This window comes from Anopheles stephensi, chromosome 3, assembly GCF_013141755.1.
Source record: "Anopheles stephensi strain Indian chromosome 3, UCI_ANSTEP_V1.0, whole genome shotgun sequence".
Taxonomy (NCBI): Eukaryota; Metazoa; Arthropoda; class Insecta; order Diptera; family Culicidae; genus Anopheles; species Anopheles stephensi.
Genome location: NC_050203.1, coordinates 24,627,266 through 24,645,710, shown reverse-complemented (window position 1 = coordinate 24,645,710; position 18,445 = coordinate 24,627,266). Strand labels below are relative to the sequence as shown.

Below are 18,445 nucleotides of genomic sequence, written 5' to 3'. Positions count from 1 at the left end.
ACATGCATTATAACACGGTTTCTATCACGACGCATGGATCTTGACGAGGAATAGTTTATGGTTCGGCAGATATTTCCACACACACACACACACACACGCTCATAATTGCTACGTTCAGAATCCGTATCGTATCCTTTTCATTCAGGTGATAACAGAGAATGGTAACACCTTTGTAATTGATACTTGAGCACCTGCAAAAAGCAATTGATAATTATGTCATTACGCCGAGCGGTTGACCCCAACTGATGATGACATTTTGACATCGCTACGATAATAGCCACCGGAGAGATTGTTCCCACCAAATGGGAGCTCCAGTAATCCTGAACCATCTCCCTTGAATTTTCCCTGTAAAAGTTGATGTCAATCTAATTAAATTTAATAACACATCCAATCGACGCCACACCCCTCCGGACAGAGGGTTTAGGTTCAATTTTCACATTTTTACTACACCCACAGGTGAAGGAACGTGCCAGTACTAACCACAAACCCCCTCCCTACGCTCGGGGAATGTCTGTCCCGTGCTAGTCAGTTCGATACCTTCGAATACTTTACGCATGAGAGTTTTCCCACCGGTTTCTCACACCGCCCCGGTACTCCCCGTTCCGGTTCAAAGCGACCCAGGCACGTTAAGGATTATCATCGCCACGTGCCAGGGCGCTCGTGTCTTGCCGGTTTGGAGCACCAATGGAAATTAAAACGGGTCATTAAATTTCATTCGACGGTAACGATCCATTTCTTTGCGTTCTTCACACTCGGTTCGAGCGGTTGGCAGGTACCAGTCCGCTTAAGGAACCATTCTACCGGAACCAATAGCGTTTTGTGCAGGGAGAGGGGGGGTAGCGAGTGTTAGAGAGAAGGACGGGAGAAGGTTTGGGAATGAAGTCACCTGGAATTGGGTCGTATCAATTAGAGTGGGATAAGGGAATGGAAAAAATATGAAGATGGGTTTTGAGCTTGAGTTTATTAATTTTGTCAGTAGAGTACTAACACTTGCTTTTATAGGATAAAACAGATATTTGAAGAGACGTTTAAGTATTTAAACACCTGAAATTTGTTAGATGAAAGATGACTCTTCTTATCATAGATTTGAGATAATCTCTTATGACAATAGTTATCTAAACAATACTGTTAGTGTTGTTTTGAATGTGAATATTGTGCCACGTGAATTTTTATTCTTGATGAAATCATAAATTATCTAATCACCTTAAATTACTAATCATCTTTCCAGACCAAAAAGCGGTTCGATGCTGTTATACTCCAGGAAAAAGGTACGCTACCGGCGTGACGGATACTGCTGGAAAAAGCGCAAGGATGGCAAAACGACCCGCGAAGACCACATGAAGCTGAAGGTGCAGGGCACGGAGTGCATCTACGGTTGCTACGTCCACTCGGCCATCCTGCCCACCTTCCATCGGCGTTGCTACTGGCTGCTGCAAAACCCGGACATTGTGCTCGTACACTACCTGAACGTGCCCTATCCGGACGACAACAAGATGGCCGTCATCACACCGAACCTGGCGCTCTGGGGCGACAAGAAGGAGTGGACGAAGGAGGAGCTGGTCAGCCAGCTGAAGCCAATGTGTAAGTAGAGCACACTAACAAAAAAATGGTCCTGTGCGGTGTCAAATAAGTAACTGCCTTCACTGATCGGACGAGTTAGTTTTTCCCACAGTTTTCAGCGAGGACGAACCGGACACGGCGAACGAGATTGAAATCTCGACGGCCGAAACGGTGGAAGCGATCGTGAGCCAGCTGATGGAGAAGCAACGGATGGCACGACAAACGGCCCTGGTGAAGCAGCTCGAGTGTGGCTGTCCCGATGCGAACTGTGCCGATGGGAAGTCTTGTTCGCATCCGATGCGACGCATCAGTGCGGCAAAGAGTGTGCAGGAGCTGGGCAAACGTACGGATGGACACGGTGGTGGTGGTGGTGGTACGGCTCCGAACGTGCTGATCGGTTCTCGGGTAGGTATATGGGAGAAGGTGGCATCCGGATGGCAATTGTCGCTAGCCACAAAATCTCAATTAAACTCGAGCATTATAATATGCACTCGGTTTTCCTTCCCACCATTCTGTAGATGTATCCCCGATGGTTGGATAATCGAAGGATGGCGACTGGGCGTGTTGAGCAGCAGCAGCAGCAGCAGCAACAACAGCAACATCCCCAGCACACAATCCTCGATCCGAATGGGGCACGCGCCATCACACCGAAGACGCTCGACTCGTCGATACACTTCCAAGTCATTCCTACCTCGGCGCAGAGCCTCACCGGTCAGAATTCAATTAGGCCCGGCAATCAAAACCCGTCCGCTCTGGTTTCGCTGAGCGGCAGTAACACTAGCTCACAATTAACAAGTGTCAGTAGTCACATTACAAACGGCATTGGCGGTGGCTCGCAAAGCAATCATCTCGGAGGACATCGTTCGGCCATGATTATCACAAGCAATCAGCATCAGCAGCAGCAGCAGCAGCAGCAACATCACCAACAGCAGCAACATCCACATCACCATCCCCAGCAACAGCTCCCCAGTGTGCACTCTCATTCACACCATGGACATCCTCATGCTCAACAGCAACATACGCTTACGATGAACGGCAACAGTAATTCGTCCAGCAGCAACAGCACCAACAGCAGCAGCAACAACAACAACAACAACACCAGTAACACCAGTGGCAGTAATGTCGGTAGCAATCAATTAACCGCCATTGGCCACTCCAACAGTCAAGTGACACCGTCGAATGGGAACGGCACCGGAACAGGCCCGGACCGGTCCAGCACGGTGAACGGCGTACCTGGGGGAGCTCGCGATGCACGCGACATCAATCTAAACGGCAGCAACGAGAATCATATATCAATGATCGGAACCACCGGTCAAACCAATCGTCCATCGAATGGACTCGGCGCGAATCAGCAGTCCGGAGCGAATGGAACATGCGGTGACTCGAGTGGGTCGGGCGCGATGTCGAATGGGAATAGCCAAAGTGGCCAGGGTACGGTTCATCATAATCGAATTTCGATTAATGGTAACGGTGCATCGGTTGCGACATCGACCCCTCCGTTGGTGCTAAGTTTGGGTCAGGTTAGTATCGATTACTTCGCTTTTGTTTTCCGCTTTAAAATCTAATGGATGTCTTGCGTTTTCGATTGCAGAATCTTGGTGCGCCTGGAAGTTTGTTGATTCTGAACGGCCAACAGCAATCGTACGTGTGCCAATCGCAGCACCAGAAGTCCAACGATAAGGATACCGATGGGTCCATCAAAACGGAAGCATCCTCAGGTTCAATTGCGAAGCAGGAGATGATGGATGCTTCATCTTCGCCCGTTCCTTCCCTAACGCATCACCAGACAAGACAGTCGTCACAGCCGTCGAGTAGTTCACCATCGTCTACCACAACGGGTGGAACGTCCGAGAAGCAGTCGTTCGAGAGCATATTTGGGTATCAGGAACACACCCCGATGGCGAGTCCGGTACAGAGCATGGAGAACAGTGGTCCAACCCATCATCACCACGACAATCTGCCATTCTTCAACGAAACGCTCGATCTGTCCCAGGAGGATATTCAGAAAACGCTTAGCGCTAACATGCCACTTGGTGGACACGTCCCCGGGCACGATAGTACGCCCACGGATGACGCCATGAATGGGGAGATCAATCCGATGGACTTCATCGAAAACTGTGGCGATAACCATGGTACGGTGGATGACGATGTGTTCGTCAATTTGGATGCGTTCGATATGCTGGTGGAGTTCCCGGAGTTGGAGCTGGATGCAAAGAATGAGTTCTTGCGTGATAGCACCGATGACGGTACGGATGATACGACCGGTGGAGGAGAGCTTGCCGGTGACAGTGGCAGTGAGCTCGGACAGTACAAACACCACGTGCAGAACGAGCAGCAGCAGCAGCAGCAGCAGCCACAGCCATCCCAACCGATCCCGAACGCGTCCACCATTACGGACTTCAGTCCCGAGTGGGCTTATCCCGAGGGTGGCATCAAGGTGCTGGTGACGGGACCGTGGAGTGCCAGCTCCGCCTATACAGTATTATTCGATTCGTTCCCGGTGCCGACGACGCTCGTGCAGGACGGTGTGCTCCGGTGCTACTGTCCGGCGCACGAGGTCGGTGTCGTGACGCTGCAGGTCGCCTGTGATGGTTTTGTGATATCCAATGCGGTCAACTTTGAGTACAAATCTCCGCCAAAGTTTGAGACGAAGTGTGAGGGCAACGGTAACGATATGCTGTACAAGTTTAACCTGCTCAATCGGCTCGAATCGATCGACGAGAAGCTGCAGATAAAGGTCGAACCGGGCGAGTTGGTAAGTGGACTGGAGGTTCGATGTTGGATAGCAAATCATTACGCTCTTTATGGCTTTTCTTTCTAGCCTGAAGACACGCTGTTGTTCAAGCAGAACAACTTTGAGGATCGGCTGGTAAACTACTGTGAGACACTGACAGCGAAAATGTGGCGTTCCGTAACTCCGGGACCGTTTATTGATAAGCATCAGGGTATGACGCTGCTCCATCTGGCAGCAGCTCTCGGCTATGCCAAATTGGTACGCACTATGCTCACCTGGAAGGCAGAGAACTCGAATGTCATTCTGGAGGCTGAAATAGACGCTCTCAGTCAGGATAAGGATGGTTACACGCCGCTGGTAAGTTTCAACCTCATTCGAGAAATTGGATTGGACATAACCTTCCTTAATTCCTTCACGTTCCTTAGACACTTGCCTGCTCTCGGGGACACACCGAGACGGCCATCATACTGTACAAGTGGAACCAGAACGCCCTGAACGTTCGCAACCACGCGCAGAAGTCTCCGGTCGAGGTGGCCCGAGACTACGGCCACAGTGACCTAGCGCGCGAACTCGAACGGCAGGAAAAGGAACGACTTGACATCCAGCAGCGCACACCAACGAGTGCTTCCATTCCGACGCTTGCCTCCATCTCGTCTTCTACGACGGCTTCTTCCAGCACGATCTCCGCTTCCTCCGCTTCGCCAAACAAATTGCCAACCAACTGCTCGAATCATTCTTCCAGCGCCTCCTCGCCAGCTGCTTCACCCGCCCAAACGTCCACCGGCCAGGACGGGTCCGGTTCGACGGCTTCGTCCGCCCCGACGGCCGGGCGGTACTCCGGTACCGATCTGCTTAGCAATCTGAACGAAAGCAATAGTAGCAGTAGTAACAGTAGCAACAGCAGCTCCGGCAGCAATGGCAGCAGTACCGGTATCGACTGCAAACCGACGGACGGTAATAATAATCTGCACTCGAACGGCGGGCCTGATATGCATTCGCTCGCGACCGATACGTCCGGTACGATGCACAACTTTCTGAACCTGAACCAAATCTTCAGCTACGGCGAGGGTTTGCACGGTGCGAATGGTGATAGCTGTAGCAACGATAATTTTGGTCTGGTGGCGGCTTTCAATCCGTCCCTTTCGCCAACGGCCCTGTCGCCGTACAGTGAGATGAAGGGTTCCTGCTCGTCGACTGGCTCACAGTCCGGTGGGCTACACTATGGGATGGAGAACACTAACTCAAATCCGATGCTCTCGAACGCTCTGTCCCCTAATTCGGATAGCAATCGTAGTCATGATGGAGTTTTCTTGCGCCCTGGAGCCGTCTATTCGAGGTGAGGCACATTTCTCTAAGGGGTTTTATTGTGATTTAACTGTTGCCTTTCTTGCAGTCAAAGTCCTCCCGGTGCACGGCTTTCCAAGCGCTCGTCGATCGACAGTGGCATCAACATGGACAACCGTTCGGTAGCGCTCAGCCGTACGGGAAAAACGTTCCGTGATGCTGGTCAGCGCACAAACCGTATGGATCGCAGCATGTCACTGCCGCTAGCGTCGGGTGGTGGACAGCCGAGTGGCAAGAACCAACCCGGCACACCTTCCAGCACGGCTGGAGGTGATCGAGAGGCGGACAGTTTCTCGCTGTCGTTGAGCGAACGCACCACGGAGTCACCGTCGCAGGTGTCGAGCAATGTGTCGCTACTGTCACCGTTGCGTAAAATGGACTTTGCTTTGTGTAAGTATTGTTATTTAATATCAGTCCATCCCGTTGGTCTTCTCCAATAATTGGATCCGTGATCGGGATCCACACTGAGCGCTACCAAGGGTTCATTTTTGGAACATTTTGTGGTGCATTTTCTAACTATTATAATATTTCGATGAACTGCCTTTTGATGATTAACCAGTTATACAGTGCTACAATAGATATTCGATTACTCACACATCCAAACACATCACATAGGTAGTATAGGATTGGCTTCGTTGCATTGCTCTTTTGACACGTTTTTTGTCCAGAAACTTGAACGTTTTTCTTCAAATTGCTTTTCATTCACTAGAACTAAATCACCGCTCAAATGTCCGATATCTTCAGTATAGTCTTTATTTGTTTTTGTTTAACAAAACTAAATTTACTTTTTTCCTCGTAGTATTTGATCGTATTAGTAGACAGTTTTTCGTTACAACATGTGTTGAAGCTTCTTTGGTTTACCTCTCAAGAGAATGTCGTGACCGTGTTTTCGGTCTTTCCTTTCGATTTTCTAGTTGCTCTTATTCGCTAGTAGCATATCGAAAGTGCCTCTGTGGCAGGTTGTCAGCAACAACCCAAACATGGGGCACTGCACAGCCCTAGAATGACCAACACATCCGACCGTTGCTCTGGTTGTTCTGGTTGCGCACTTTATCGTCCAGTGATGGATCGAATCTGCTCGAATTTGTCTTACGCCTATCGATTGCTCTTTGCCTTCCGTTTTCCATTTTTGATTGCAACTTCCGTTTTCTTGTTTACTCCATTTTTAATTTGCAAATTCGTCGATTCGACGGCAACCGTTTTTGAACTTCACGTTACCCTTTTAATCTACGATGCTCTGTACCCACCAAACACACGCGCGTACAGGTGAGGTATCGGCTACGGAAAGCAGCCCGATGTGCGAGGATGCTGACTCACTGCAGGAGGACGACTGTCACCATCAGCTGCCGGATAGTATGGATATGGGTCAGGGTGGCACCGGTGGGAACGGTGCCGGGGCTGTGACGAGCGCCGTAGGTCAGTTCACTGTCGACGTACGGTCGGTTTAGCCAGTTTATGTTTTATCCGTTCGTTCGTTTGTTTGTCGTGTTTAGTTTGTTCCCATTTGTTCCCTCTCGTATCACTGGGTGTAATGGTTTTGTTTCTTATGTTTCTTTGTTTTATTGTTTGGTTTTAGGTATCACACTCTTTGTTTCCCTTCTACTTCTATCTATCCCTCTCAGTGTGCGCGCGCGTGTGTGTTAGATGTGTTTTATTTTAATTTTATATTTTTGTTTTAGAATTATTATTATCTGGTTTTGGTTATCTTCTTGGTGTTTTACGATATTCGTTGTAACTTTTAGTGCTCTCTATGGTTAGATGACATCCCATTCAAACTCTTACCAATTTAACTATCTATATTTCTTTTGTTTTATTTAACCTCACTTGATTTTCTTTTGGTTTATTTATTTGTTTTTAATAATTGTAAATATGTTGGAAAACTCGTATGTGTTTTATTCACTATTTATCAATCCTTAATTAAAAATCAATTGGAAATTCCTTCTACCAAACAAGATCAACGATTCGCTTAACTATGGGTGTATAAACAAACAGAAAACATAAACAGAAAACATAAAACAAATCAAAACTAAACACTGTATCACGATAAAGGTATTTATAAACATTAGTACAATCGTTATCCTCTTTATTTTCTAAATGCAGGTAAGTCTTATGCACTTGTGAATGCCTATTCTTTCACTTCCTGATATTGCTTTTGCTTGCGCTTTGTAGTGGAATGTTACAGTAATGTATGTGTCGTGATGTGATGTTAGAGATTATCCATTAGAAAACTGCTTGTTTCAAAAAGAAATGAATCCTGACCGTTTTGTTCAATTTGCACTTCGATAATTCACAGGGGATTCCGATGCGAAGGTGCTAACACTAGCCGAACAAATTATAGCCGCCATGCCAGAACGTATCAAGGTGCGTTCTTTTGTCGACGATATGTGCGAGAAGAAGCTTCCTAACAATGATTTTCTTACAGAACGAATCAGAAGAAACTATGTACCTTGGCAGTCCGCTGCCAGACTCGCTGAACGAGGACACGTCCGGGATGGGAATATTGAACGACACCTTCATGGAGCCGTTGCTCGATTCGCTTCCTTCGTCACAGTTTGATCAAGAGTTTAACTTTGAGTTCAGCGATCACAACTACCGGTAAGCTGAGCTGCTCTTATGTAGAGGGACTTTTAATGGACTTGATTTCCCGTGTATCGTGTTCCAGTTATCATGACGTCGGTACACCCTGCTCCAGTCTCAGTCCGGCATCGTCTGGTCCGCTACAGTCTCCTGCCAGCTACTCGATACCGCAAGATCATCCCGTCGGCTCGCCAAGTCCCCCGCCAACAACGCAGGATTTTACCGAGTTTCTACAGTCCTCGAACGGTACCGTGCGTCCGTTTGAAGCCGATTTCTCTAACCTTAAGCTAAATGGTAGGATTGCACCCAATGCCTCCCTGTCGTATAGCAACTTCAAGCAATCTTCTCTTCTCTGCACTCACAGATCGCGAACAGCGTGAACTGTACGAAGCAGCTAAATGTATCCAAAAGGCTTACCGTTCGTACAAGGGCCGTAAAAGCCGCATGGAGGAACAGGACAAGGAGCGTACGGCGGCCGTTGTGATACAGAACTACTATCGGCGTTACAAGCAGTACGCGTACTACCGCCAGATGACACAGGCCGCGCTCGTCATCCAGAACGGTTATCGATCGTACTGTGAGAACAAGCGGTTCAAGAAAGCGCAAACCAGCCAGCAACAGCAGCAACCGGTAACGAGCAGCGAGGAGGACAAGGCATCGGCCCAATGTCTCGAAACGTACTACCAAAACTTCCGCAACGAGCAGAAGCAGCAACAATCGCCTCAGCAGCAACAGCAGAACAATCAGCAGGGAGGTTCCGCCTCGAAGGAACCAAGTCCGTCGGGTCCCTTGAAGTGAGTTTCGATGTGGGATGAGTGATTTGCCCTGTTGGTTTATTAATGTCTTGTTTTGTCGTTTCGCAGACGAACTTATTCGCAACGAACACAAAATCAGGCCGCTAGAAAGATACAGCAGTTTATGAGACAATCGAAAAACAAGTAAGTATTGTAAAGGAAATTTATTTAAATGTCCAAGAGTAACGATTCCGTCTCGAAAATGACCAAACTAACGCATAATCCGTATATCCAAACGCTTGCCATATCAGTACATGGGATGAGCAAATGACTAACTTGGTGAGATATTCATCCTTCCCGGTTTCTCCTTTATTATCTTGCCTTGGTTTCTCTTCATTTTTTTTAGCAGTTTTCTTCAATTTAATATATTTTTATGATTTATTCTACCTTGAAAACATTAGTTTACTTTGAAGTCCCGAAACTTACTGTTGCTCCTTCTCGTAAAACCTATTCCAACAGGCTACAGAGAGAACGAGCCGAAAAAGAGAGGCTGGTCCACCTACGCAGGGTGGAGTACCTCCAAAGCTTGCAGTGTCACGAACAGCCCGAGGGACAGCCTACCAACGCTCCAAGGTGAACTGAACCAGGCTGCAACCGTACGGTTGGCGTCACTCGAAGGGCACACTGTTCGCGCTGGCAGCATCACTGCAGCTAGACTGTAGGCGTTACTTACACTAGCGGACACCGCATTCGGTATTTGTTTGTTTTACTCGGTAGCATCTACGTTCACAGCGTTACATGTGTAGTGAATCTTACTTTACTCTGTTACCTTTTCTTTCTTTTACACTAGTAGCAAAGTCAAACGAATGTGTAGCCGTTGTTGTTATGTTTAAATTCTTAGATGAAAACAAAACCGAAAAAAAAACCGTCCCAGCATTGCGTTACGTTGCGTTTCGTTTTGCATCGTTTCACGGTAACGGTGAAATATTTCACCACTCGTAACGCTGCGTGTGAAATGTTTCGGTAGCAATGCGCTAGATGGCGCTAACGATGCGTTGAGAGACTTTCGTGAGACGATTGTGTAGCGTGATGAAATAAGAATGAACGAAACTCAGCGGGAGAATGTTATCAAAAACAAAGCTAATAATACTGTAGCAAACAAGTAACTACTAACAAGTGGATGATGTTTGAGGGAGGAAGGTGCGTTTAATCTGATACCTGAAATTTTAGTAGAAAATTCTAGTTAAATAATGTCTCAACCGTGTTGTCAAGACGGGGAGGGGAGCGAAAAACATTTAGCAAAAATTGTGTACACAAACTAAAAGGAGAATCAGAACGAAGACAAGCTGGTAAAAAAATGTGATTTCAAACACCTTTTTTAAAGAAACAAAAATCCAGTACGTGTACTATTATAGCTCACCCATCTCACGTACTGTTGTTTGATGGGTGCGAGCATATATTGCTGGTGGTGTTGTTGCCAATGCGTGTACGAAGCAGTTAAACGGAGAAGAAAACCAGAAACTTATTTTCAACGATAAACGAGAATGAGCTATCGCTACCGAACTATCGATGCGGTTCAAAATAGTGTAGAAGGGAAGATATTTATAGTGAAAAAAAAAAAAAAATTAGTGGCACACGCTGGTCAATTGTAGTTGAAAAGCTAAAGGGAGTGTAAATAATGACCGAATTCTTCCGTAAGGAGTTCGATCAACTTTTTGGCGGGTACTGTGTACAGGCTTAGAGCAGTTGTTACGGTTCTTGTTTTATTATTTAACTGATGAAACTTTTTTACACTAGAAACCACGTAGTGATTTAAGGAGAGCTGGAAAATAGTAACATCTATTTATAATCTTGAGATCAAAAAACCAAACAACAAAAAAACACATTACATACACACATACAGATAGTGAGTCAACTTTTCCCACATTGTAACTCTTCAAAGGGTGTAAAGCGCTAGGGGGTGAAAGTGTTGTACATAAACAAAGATTCGTTCGGAGTTGATCTTGAAACGATAAACACAGTGATTTTCTATTTAATTGTTAACTTTTGTTAAATTGAACTTAGAGCAAACTAGATCTTAAGCGTAAATCATTCGCACACTCAAATTTGCAAGCAAAGAGTTGGTGCGTGCGTGGGTTTGTGTATAAAATATTGTGAAACAAAACTTGGTCTTAAGTCAAAACCCAGGTTAAGGATAGGGATGATAGACAACGGCAAAACGAAAGCGATCGAAGCTACCTATAATAGACATATACATACATAAAGTGACATATACATACATACATCCATATATATAGATATATATACAAGCTACAACTATTTATCTCTTTTTTACAACGTTTCGGAACGATAAGGCAGCAGACGGAACAGCGCTAATATAATCCACACGCCATTCAAAACCATCTCTTTCAAGCGATAAGTACTGTAAACACCCGTTACAACCTGTGAGGCGCTAGCCGGGTAGGAAATGAGGCAGAACAGCAAACGTTTTCTCTGTCTCTCAAAAAACAAAATGGTGACTCTGTGTGCGTCCATCTTATGACTTTCAAGGAGTAAAATTACAAATCTATCTACAACAACGCAAAGCAACGGGAGAGAAAAAAAAGTCTCGTCTCGTCGACATCAAATCAAAGCAAAGAACAAATTACTAATACCTGATAAAGCTGATGATCATCGTTTGTAGAGCGGCAGGAGAGAAAAATTACGGGAGTGACATAGACACAAGTACTGATCCGATTGCCATCAGCAGCTTTCTCTTCCGGTTGATAGATAAGCAAAACAGACCATCTTGGTAGCAGCTACCAGCAAATGGCTTCAAGCAACAGCAGCAACAACAAAAATGTGACAAAATTTTGAACTTAAAAACAATTTACACTCTCAGCTACTCGCCATTTTGCACTATCAAATGCGTGCGCAACTTTCGACTTTCCAAAAGAAAAACAAAACAAAAAAACATTGCGGATCGATTACTAAACTTTAAAGGTATATATTCTATACATTGCTAAGGGTTAACCAGGTTAAGGGAGGCAATGCGTTGATTGCACCACATTCGTACATCATTTGTATATATTTCAAAACCCAAAATAACATACATATATATTTGACAGAAGAGCGATAGAAGCTATATATACATACATACATAACTTCATACATACATGCATCCTCTACGTACACACGTGCATAGCTACTTACCTTACGGTGTAAGCGCAAGGGAAAGGTCAAGTTAAGGACGAATTCCAGTTTAAAATTTTTCTCCATTTGCATAAGAAAAAAAATGACAAGCAAAACACTAACAACAACAAAAAAAAAACACACACACACACAAACAACACTAGAAAATTGATAGATGACAAATGATAGGTACGATTTAAGCATTCTTTACATTCTTCTTGCGCTAGGAAGTAGAATAGTGTAATGAAAATAAAAAAATAAAAAAACCCAAAAGCTGAGGGAAAAAATGTGAAAAATAAAGAAGCAAAAAACACACACACCTTACCAGTAACATCAATCTTAAATGCAGTAAATCATTTAAGAAGAGCAAAAACTGAAATTAAAATAAAGGCAACAGCAAAAGAACACACTTATACATATATGAAAAACATACACAAATAGGATAGCGCTAGTGTAAGGAACTTAAAATAAAAGAAAGAACAGGCAAAATGGAGAGAAAGAATGCTGAGAAGAACAAATACGGAACATTGGAATTGATTAAATGCATAGTTCGCAATAGTTTCGTTAAAAACGGTTTTAAAACAAAAGAAGAGAGCAAAAAAAAAGAATAAGTTTTTGAGTTTTTGGATAGTTGCTTTCAAAATTAATTAACATAACAGCACAAAACAGAACAGTAGAAGGTTGAAGAAGACATCAAAACTGTAAAGAAATGAAAGTGAAAACAGACAACAGAGTTGTAAAAGAATCACAAGAGAATAAGGAACTAAGAGTGGGCAAAGGAAGAACGATGTTGACAAGGTATAACAAAGGGAAAGGCTCTACTTATTTATTGTTTCATTTTGAAAAACTTGTTTGTTTTGTTACCTTTTTGCTTGTTGCATGATGTAAAACTACGTCTTTACTCTAATGCTAAAAGAAGCACACTATCCAAGTGTATCGGAAACTGTTACATTCAACACAAGCAATAAACTGTCTAAAAACGGTGCACAGCTTTAAAAAACACACACAAGTAATACACACACACACACACACACACACACACACACACACACCAACACCTGTTTTAAACATGTTCTGTTCGATCGAAATCGTAGCTTCGTTTATCGCTTCCTGTTTGTTGCGGATCCGTGGAATGAAGAAGCAACCGATTTTAGTTTCCATGTGTTTGTCCCGCAGACAAAATCAATCGATGAAATCGATTTTACCCAACCAGCTCACACACGAACGCTGTCCTTCTAGCGATTGTCAAGAAGATGCAACGGCACCCGCCCGTTCAAAATGTCGCCTCATATCAAACTAAACCGGCGACAAACAGAGCGTTACGCATCACCAGCGCAATAGGTCGCACGTGTTAAACCGTCGTCCAAGTTGGACGCGTTTTCACTTTTGAGCACACACACACACAAGCGTCATTCATTTTTATACACGAAAAGAAATGGTTCAATGTCAGGTCGGTTTGATGCAAGCAGGCGGGAAAAATCCTTCCTATTAATTAGAAGCGAACGGGCTCAGACGTGCGCGTTGCGTAACGCATAGTAACGCATCGAGGCGTGACAGATGAGACCTCCGGGTGCATAATTTCCACGCACCGAAACTGTTCAACAAAACTGGCAGGAAGCCATGGAGGTAGTAAATTGTCAAGGCAACGGTTGCTGTGTCGCCGAGGATCGTGTGTGTGTGATTAAATCTCGTAACGTTACCGCAAAAAAAAATTGCGCTTGATCGTAAAAAAATGACGGGTTTTCGGAGGTATTGATAACAAACTTTAAGGGTGGTTTATCAGCGTGTGTGTGTTTCTAAGTTGCATTTTAATAAGCAATTTTCTTTTCACTATTTTTCTATAAAGCAATGAGAGACAGAGTATCATATCAGGGAAAATCGTAAGTTTGGTCCGGTATGGTGGTGATGCTGGTGATGATGGTGAAGTAAATAAATACATGAAAAAAACAGCAAACTAAATACGTCCAAATGGGAAGTTACCAAAGTTCCCACAATCAGTACATAAATACATACAAAAGAAAACAACTCAATTCGAAAAAGGTTCCAGCAAATTATGGAACACACAATTTCTAATGCTACAATTAAGAGGTATGGAAGTTGGGAAGGTGGATTGAACGGCTTTAAGTGAAAGTTTGGAATGACAAGCAAGTAGAACAGCAGCAGCTACAAAACGGTTGTGTGTGTGTTTAAGTGGATGAGTTTGTGGAGGATTTAAAGGATTTCACAACAGCACACCCGTTTCTTACAACCCCTTTAGGACAAACCGTTCAACCTGTTCAACATCGCACCTTAAGACAAGCAAAAGGACACCTCTCGTCACCTTCTCTTCGTGAGGTCCTAGTGGAAGGATACAAGTAAAGTATTAACACACACCTTTCTCACATGCACATGCCTCCCAGGATGGAACACTAGAGTGATCTATTGAAGAATTTATCTAGCTAGGCCGCGTAGTAGGAACCGGTAGGGATCGAACGTTCCCGATCGGCAAGGCGATTTACCAAATTTACCACTCGTCTTGCGTAGAGAAGATCCGTTTTTTTTAAAGTAAGAAGAGAGATCTTTAATAGACTTGCTCCCCGGGGAAAAAAACATAAAACTGCTGCTGCGATTTTTCCAAATTGATACTAAATGCAAATTTAAAAGCAAACAGTTTCTAGTGATATTCGATTTCTTCTTCTTTCCTCTTGTAGTATAGTGATAAAAACAAAACACCCAGTTAAACACAAACTACACACTCACACTACTAGCGGGAACCGTTACTAGGAAAAGGGAAGAGCGTTACTAAATCTCGTAGAGGACAGAGACAAGACAGTGACGGCTGCGGTTTAAAAGTAAAAATATATTTTTATACAGCAAAATCAGCTAGTTAACTTAAAGCTAACAACCGTAGTGATCAGAGATGCTCCATCTCGCGTCCCAACACACACACACACACACACACACACACACACACACACTCTTCTTCTCTATCACTCTCCTTCACCCCTGCTTTGCTAGAGCGATAGAGAAAGAGAGAGACAGAGAAGCAGGATGCCATAAGCAATCAGCAATCTACCTTAGTAGTACTTTTGCTAAGCTAACCTTCTTAGTGAAACCCCGATTAGGCGGGGGCACGATCGATAGGAATAGTCCCCAGAGAGAAAGAAAGAGGAAAAAACCCTTCCCCCAAAACAACAATCTACCCAAGAAAGTGTTCTTTCATTCTGAACTATTTCCTTAGTAGCTTAGCTCAGTCGCCCGTGAGCCGATCGAAAGAGTCCAACAGCACGGCGACGCGTAGCGGTAGTAGCTTTTCTTGCCCGTAGAGAATAGTTTTCCGGGGTGTCCTGGGGACCCGTGAGGATTTTCCCTCATCCATTTTTATTCCACAACACGTTGGACGTTCGCTTTGAAAAAAAAACTCACGTTGACACTCTATTTCTATCCTTCACTCTCTTACCTAATCTGTTACCTATGCTGTAAGTTGATGGAATAAGGTGAAGCGGAAAGGCGAAGCTCGATAGGGATAGTTTTCTCACAAACACAATTAACAGTGCACACCTCATAGTCTCACTACCACCCTTTCTTGTTCCACCAAAGCACGGAAGCGAGCGAGTACTTAGCACGGTGGCACGAGATTTAGACCTTAACTGCTCCGGCATGTTGGTAATCAGTTACTTACGAGATGGACCTTTTACTTCCTACTTGAAGATGAAGCTAGTTCACGTTCTGTAACGCACATACATACTTATCAATCTAAGCGATGAACCTAACCTTACCACACTTAATACACAGAAGAAAACACTTGGAAGAATCCAATTACCACTCCTGATCGATATTGATGAAAGGTACTAGGAAAAAGAAAAAGTTAAGTAAAGGAAAGGAAGTGAAGGAAGGAAAGAAAACTGAAACAGAAAAGAAAACAACAGCGAAGAATAGTGAGAATTGTAAAGGGAAATGTACACACCACACAAGGGAAATGTACACCATACACTATATAAAAAAAATCACAAACACACTTACACACAGTACGAAACAAGAAAAAGGGCAAAAGGGAAAGAAAATGAAAAGAAAGAATGTGAAAGCGTAAATAAAACAAACGAAACAGCAAACAAGACAAAAAAACACACACTTGAAGAGTAATGTTAAACAAAAGAAGATAATTAAACATAACAAGCAAGCTTTAACATATTTTTAAACACACTCACACTCACAGCTCAGATACACAGGTGAGATTTCGCTAAAAACGAGAGGTAAAACACTAAGAAGGCAAAACAATGCGCTGCTATAAATAAAACTATAAATCAATTTCCACAACCCTAATGGCGGCAAATGGTAACAATTACAAGTTGTTTGGCAAGTTCTTCAATGCAAGCAAGCAAGCAAGCTGTTTTACGAACGAATGCACTAGACACGAGCGAATAAGGATGAGTAAATAAGTTGTTAAGTAAGAAACACCAATAAAAAAAAACAAAAACAAACAAAAACAAAACAAGTAAATAAAAGTGAAAAAAACATAATAAAAAAGCATCTCCTGTGACAAATCAAGTTGAAAGAGTGAAAACCGCGATGAAAACAGCAAACAAGTTAAGAAAAATAAAGCAACTCTCTTTAACCATACTGTTTCTTGTGCGATAGTATTATTGTGGTCTCTCTCTCGTCTCTATTTGAATAGTAAGAGAGATATTGCCGGAAGGCCCAAGCAAGCGAACATGTACAGAAACCGAGTTGGCAAATGGGAAGCCAACACTTCCTAATGCACACGGTCGAAGCGGACAGACAGACAAAGCTTCGCGAGTTATCGTTTGCATGTTTACGCTTATAACGCCATGCTGCCATCAGAGGCCATCCTGTCCCCCTTCCCTTGCTCCTTTCCTCCCCTCGACCCCATTTTCCCTATCGTCTATCGACGCAGCAATCACCGGAGAGAATTTTGAGAAAAGTCTGATAGTGTTTTTTCCCCCCGTCTGCCACAGTTTTCCCCGCACACAATTTCCAATACTAAGCGATAGATCGATAGCCGGGAGGTAGGATCAGTAAGCCAGACGATAGCTAGTGAGGCGTCTGGTGGGGTGTCCCGGTACAGTTGTTCACCAATAGGGACAGCTACCGGCACAGTCCGTCGGCAGCATTTCGGTTGTGAGCGTTTGGGTTACTGCGGGAGGCAAAACTAGTCACCCAACGTCTGACTACTGACAGACGTCGGCTTAGCGACACACTAGGCGTCTCCCTCTCATTAATCTCTAGCAAAACGGGGGTCAAACCCCAGTGTTCTCGCGTTCTTGTTCAAACGACTTTAGGCTAGACTGTTTATTCACCTTTCCTTCTTATAATACTAATAATACAACTCGTGTAAGATTGTAAGAAAACGCGAACCCATAGCTTTAAACCCGTTTCCATCTTTTGGCACAGCTGCAACCACACTAAACTATTACTAACGTTCTGTGCACCGGAGTATGTAAGGCATACTGGTCTCTCTTTCTCCCACTCTCTCTGCGTTTATCGAATTGCTTAAGCGGTGATTGGTTTTCGAAAAACTTTCACGAGAACATGTCGTTCCCGCGAAACGGGAAAGCATTAATTTGAAGAGTGGACAGAACTAGCATGCAAGTGGTATCAAACATGAGTAAGAGGAAGAAACGTGTTAAAATTAAAAGAGGTTTAAAGAAAGTGAAAAATAAAACGGTAAAGAAAGTGAAAATCATTCAAAACGTTTGTTGCATAAATGCATTCAAAGTTCACACTCGATTAAAAAGCAGAACAATGATTGGAAAATGAAAAGAAAAGCGGATAAAAAAAGGAAAAAAACTTCTTACCGAGATTCGTTGAGCTGGAAAGCTACAGAAGAACGTAAATTGAATCGTGTTGAATGCACTAAAGCACCGTTGAAAAATCAAACTGCACCATAAGAAAAAAAAAGAAAAAAAGAAAGCTAGTGGAAATAGAAAACGGAAAACTACTTCAAACTATATACAAAACAACACAAAAGTTAAGAAAAAATTACCCAAAAAACACTAAACATGAACATAAAACACCAAAAAAGAAAATCACATCAAATTGGTTAGTCGGAGTGGATAGAAGAGAGAAACAAAGGAGAATGGTTAAATGTGTTTTGTAAATTGCATTCTTATTCTATTTGTTTTACCTTATTTAAGGGGAATTTCTTATTTCACTTCTGTTTTATATGCATGTAAAAACAATAATTTATATCTAGCTTGAAATTCAGCAAACCAGACGCTTAAAGAGTTCGTTAGCGACTCAGATGAAGTGTATTCTCTTCGCAAGATTTTTTTGTTGTAGTAATTAGATTCAATTAAGTGCCCAAGGCACACATTTTCCTGGGTTT

General features: G+C 43.7%; 1 protein-coding gene across 15 annotated transcripts in view; it reads left to right on the top strand.

Moving 5' to 3' along the window:
• LOC118511369 overlaps window positions 1-18,002 on the top strand; it is a 183,343-nt gene extending 165,341 nt beyond the window's left edge. For 7 of the 15 annotated variants that reach the window (XM_036054353.1, XM_036054352.1, XM_036054354.1 and 4 more), the window contains 15 exons: window positions 1,229-1,581; window positions 1,661-1,965; window positions 2,079-3,080; window positions 3,152-4,315; window positions 4,382-4,651; window positions 4,720-5,630; window positions 5,688-6,028; window positions 6,905-7,054; window positions 7,932-7,999; window positions 8,061-8,233; window positions 8,301-8,509; window positions 8,580-9,009; window positions 9,079-9,153; window positions 9,261-9,288; window positions 9,469-18,002. In XM_036054353.1, the coding sequence (XP_035910246.1) occupies window positions 1,229-1,581; window positions 1,661-1,965; window positions 2,079-3,080; window positions 3,152-4,315; window positions 4,382-4,651; window positions 4,720-5,630; window positions 5,688-6,028; window positions 6,905-7,054; window positions 7,932-7,999; window positions 8,061-8,233; window positions 8,301-8,509; window positions 8,580-9,009; window positions 9,079-9,153; window positions 9,261-9,288; window positions 9,469-9,591 (5,602 nt within the window). In that variant the 3' untranslated portion in view covers window positions 9,592-18,002. The remainder of the gene's footprint in view (window positions 1-1,228; window positions 1,582-1,660; window positions 1,966-2,078; window positions 3,081-3,151; window positions 4,316-4,381; window positions 4,652-4,719; window positions 5,631-5,687; window positions 6,029-6,904; window positions 7,055-7,931; window positions 8,000-8,060; window positions 8,234-8,300; window positions 8,510-8,579; window positions 9,010-9,078; window positions 9,154-9,260; window positions 9,289-9,468) is intronic. The other 8 variants (XM_036054350.1, XM_036054351.1, XM_036054347.1 and 5 more) reach the window with 5 other exon arrangements.
• Window positions 18,003-18,445: the final 443 nt, after the last annotated feature.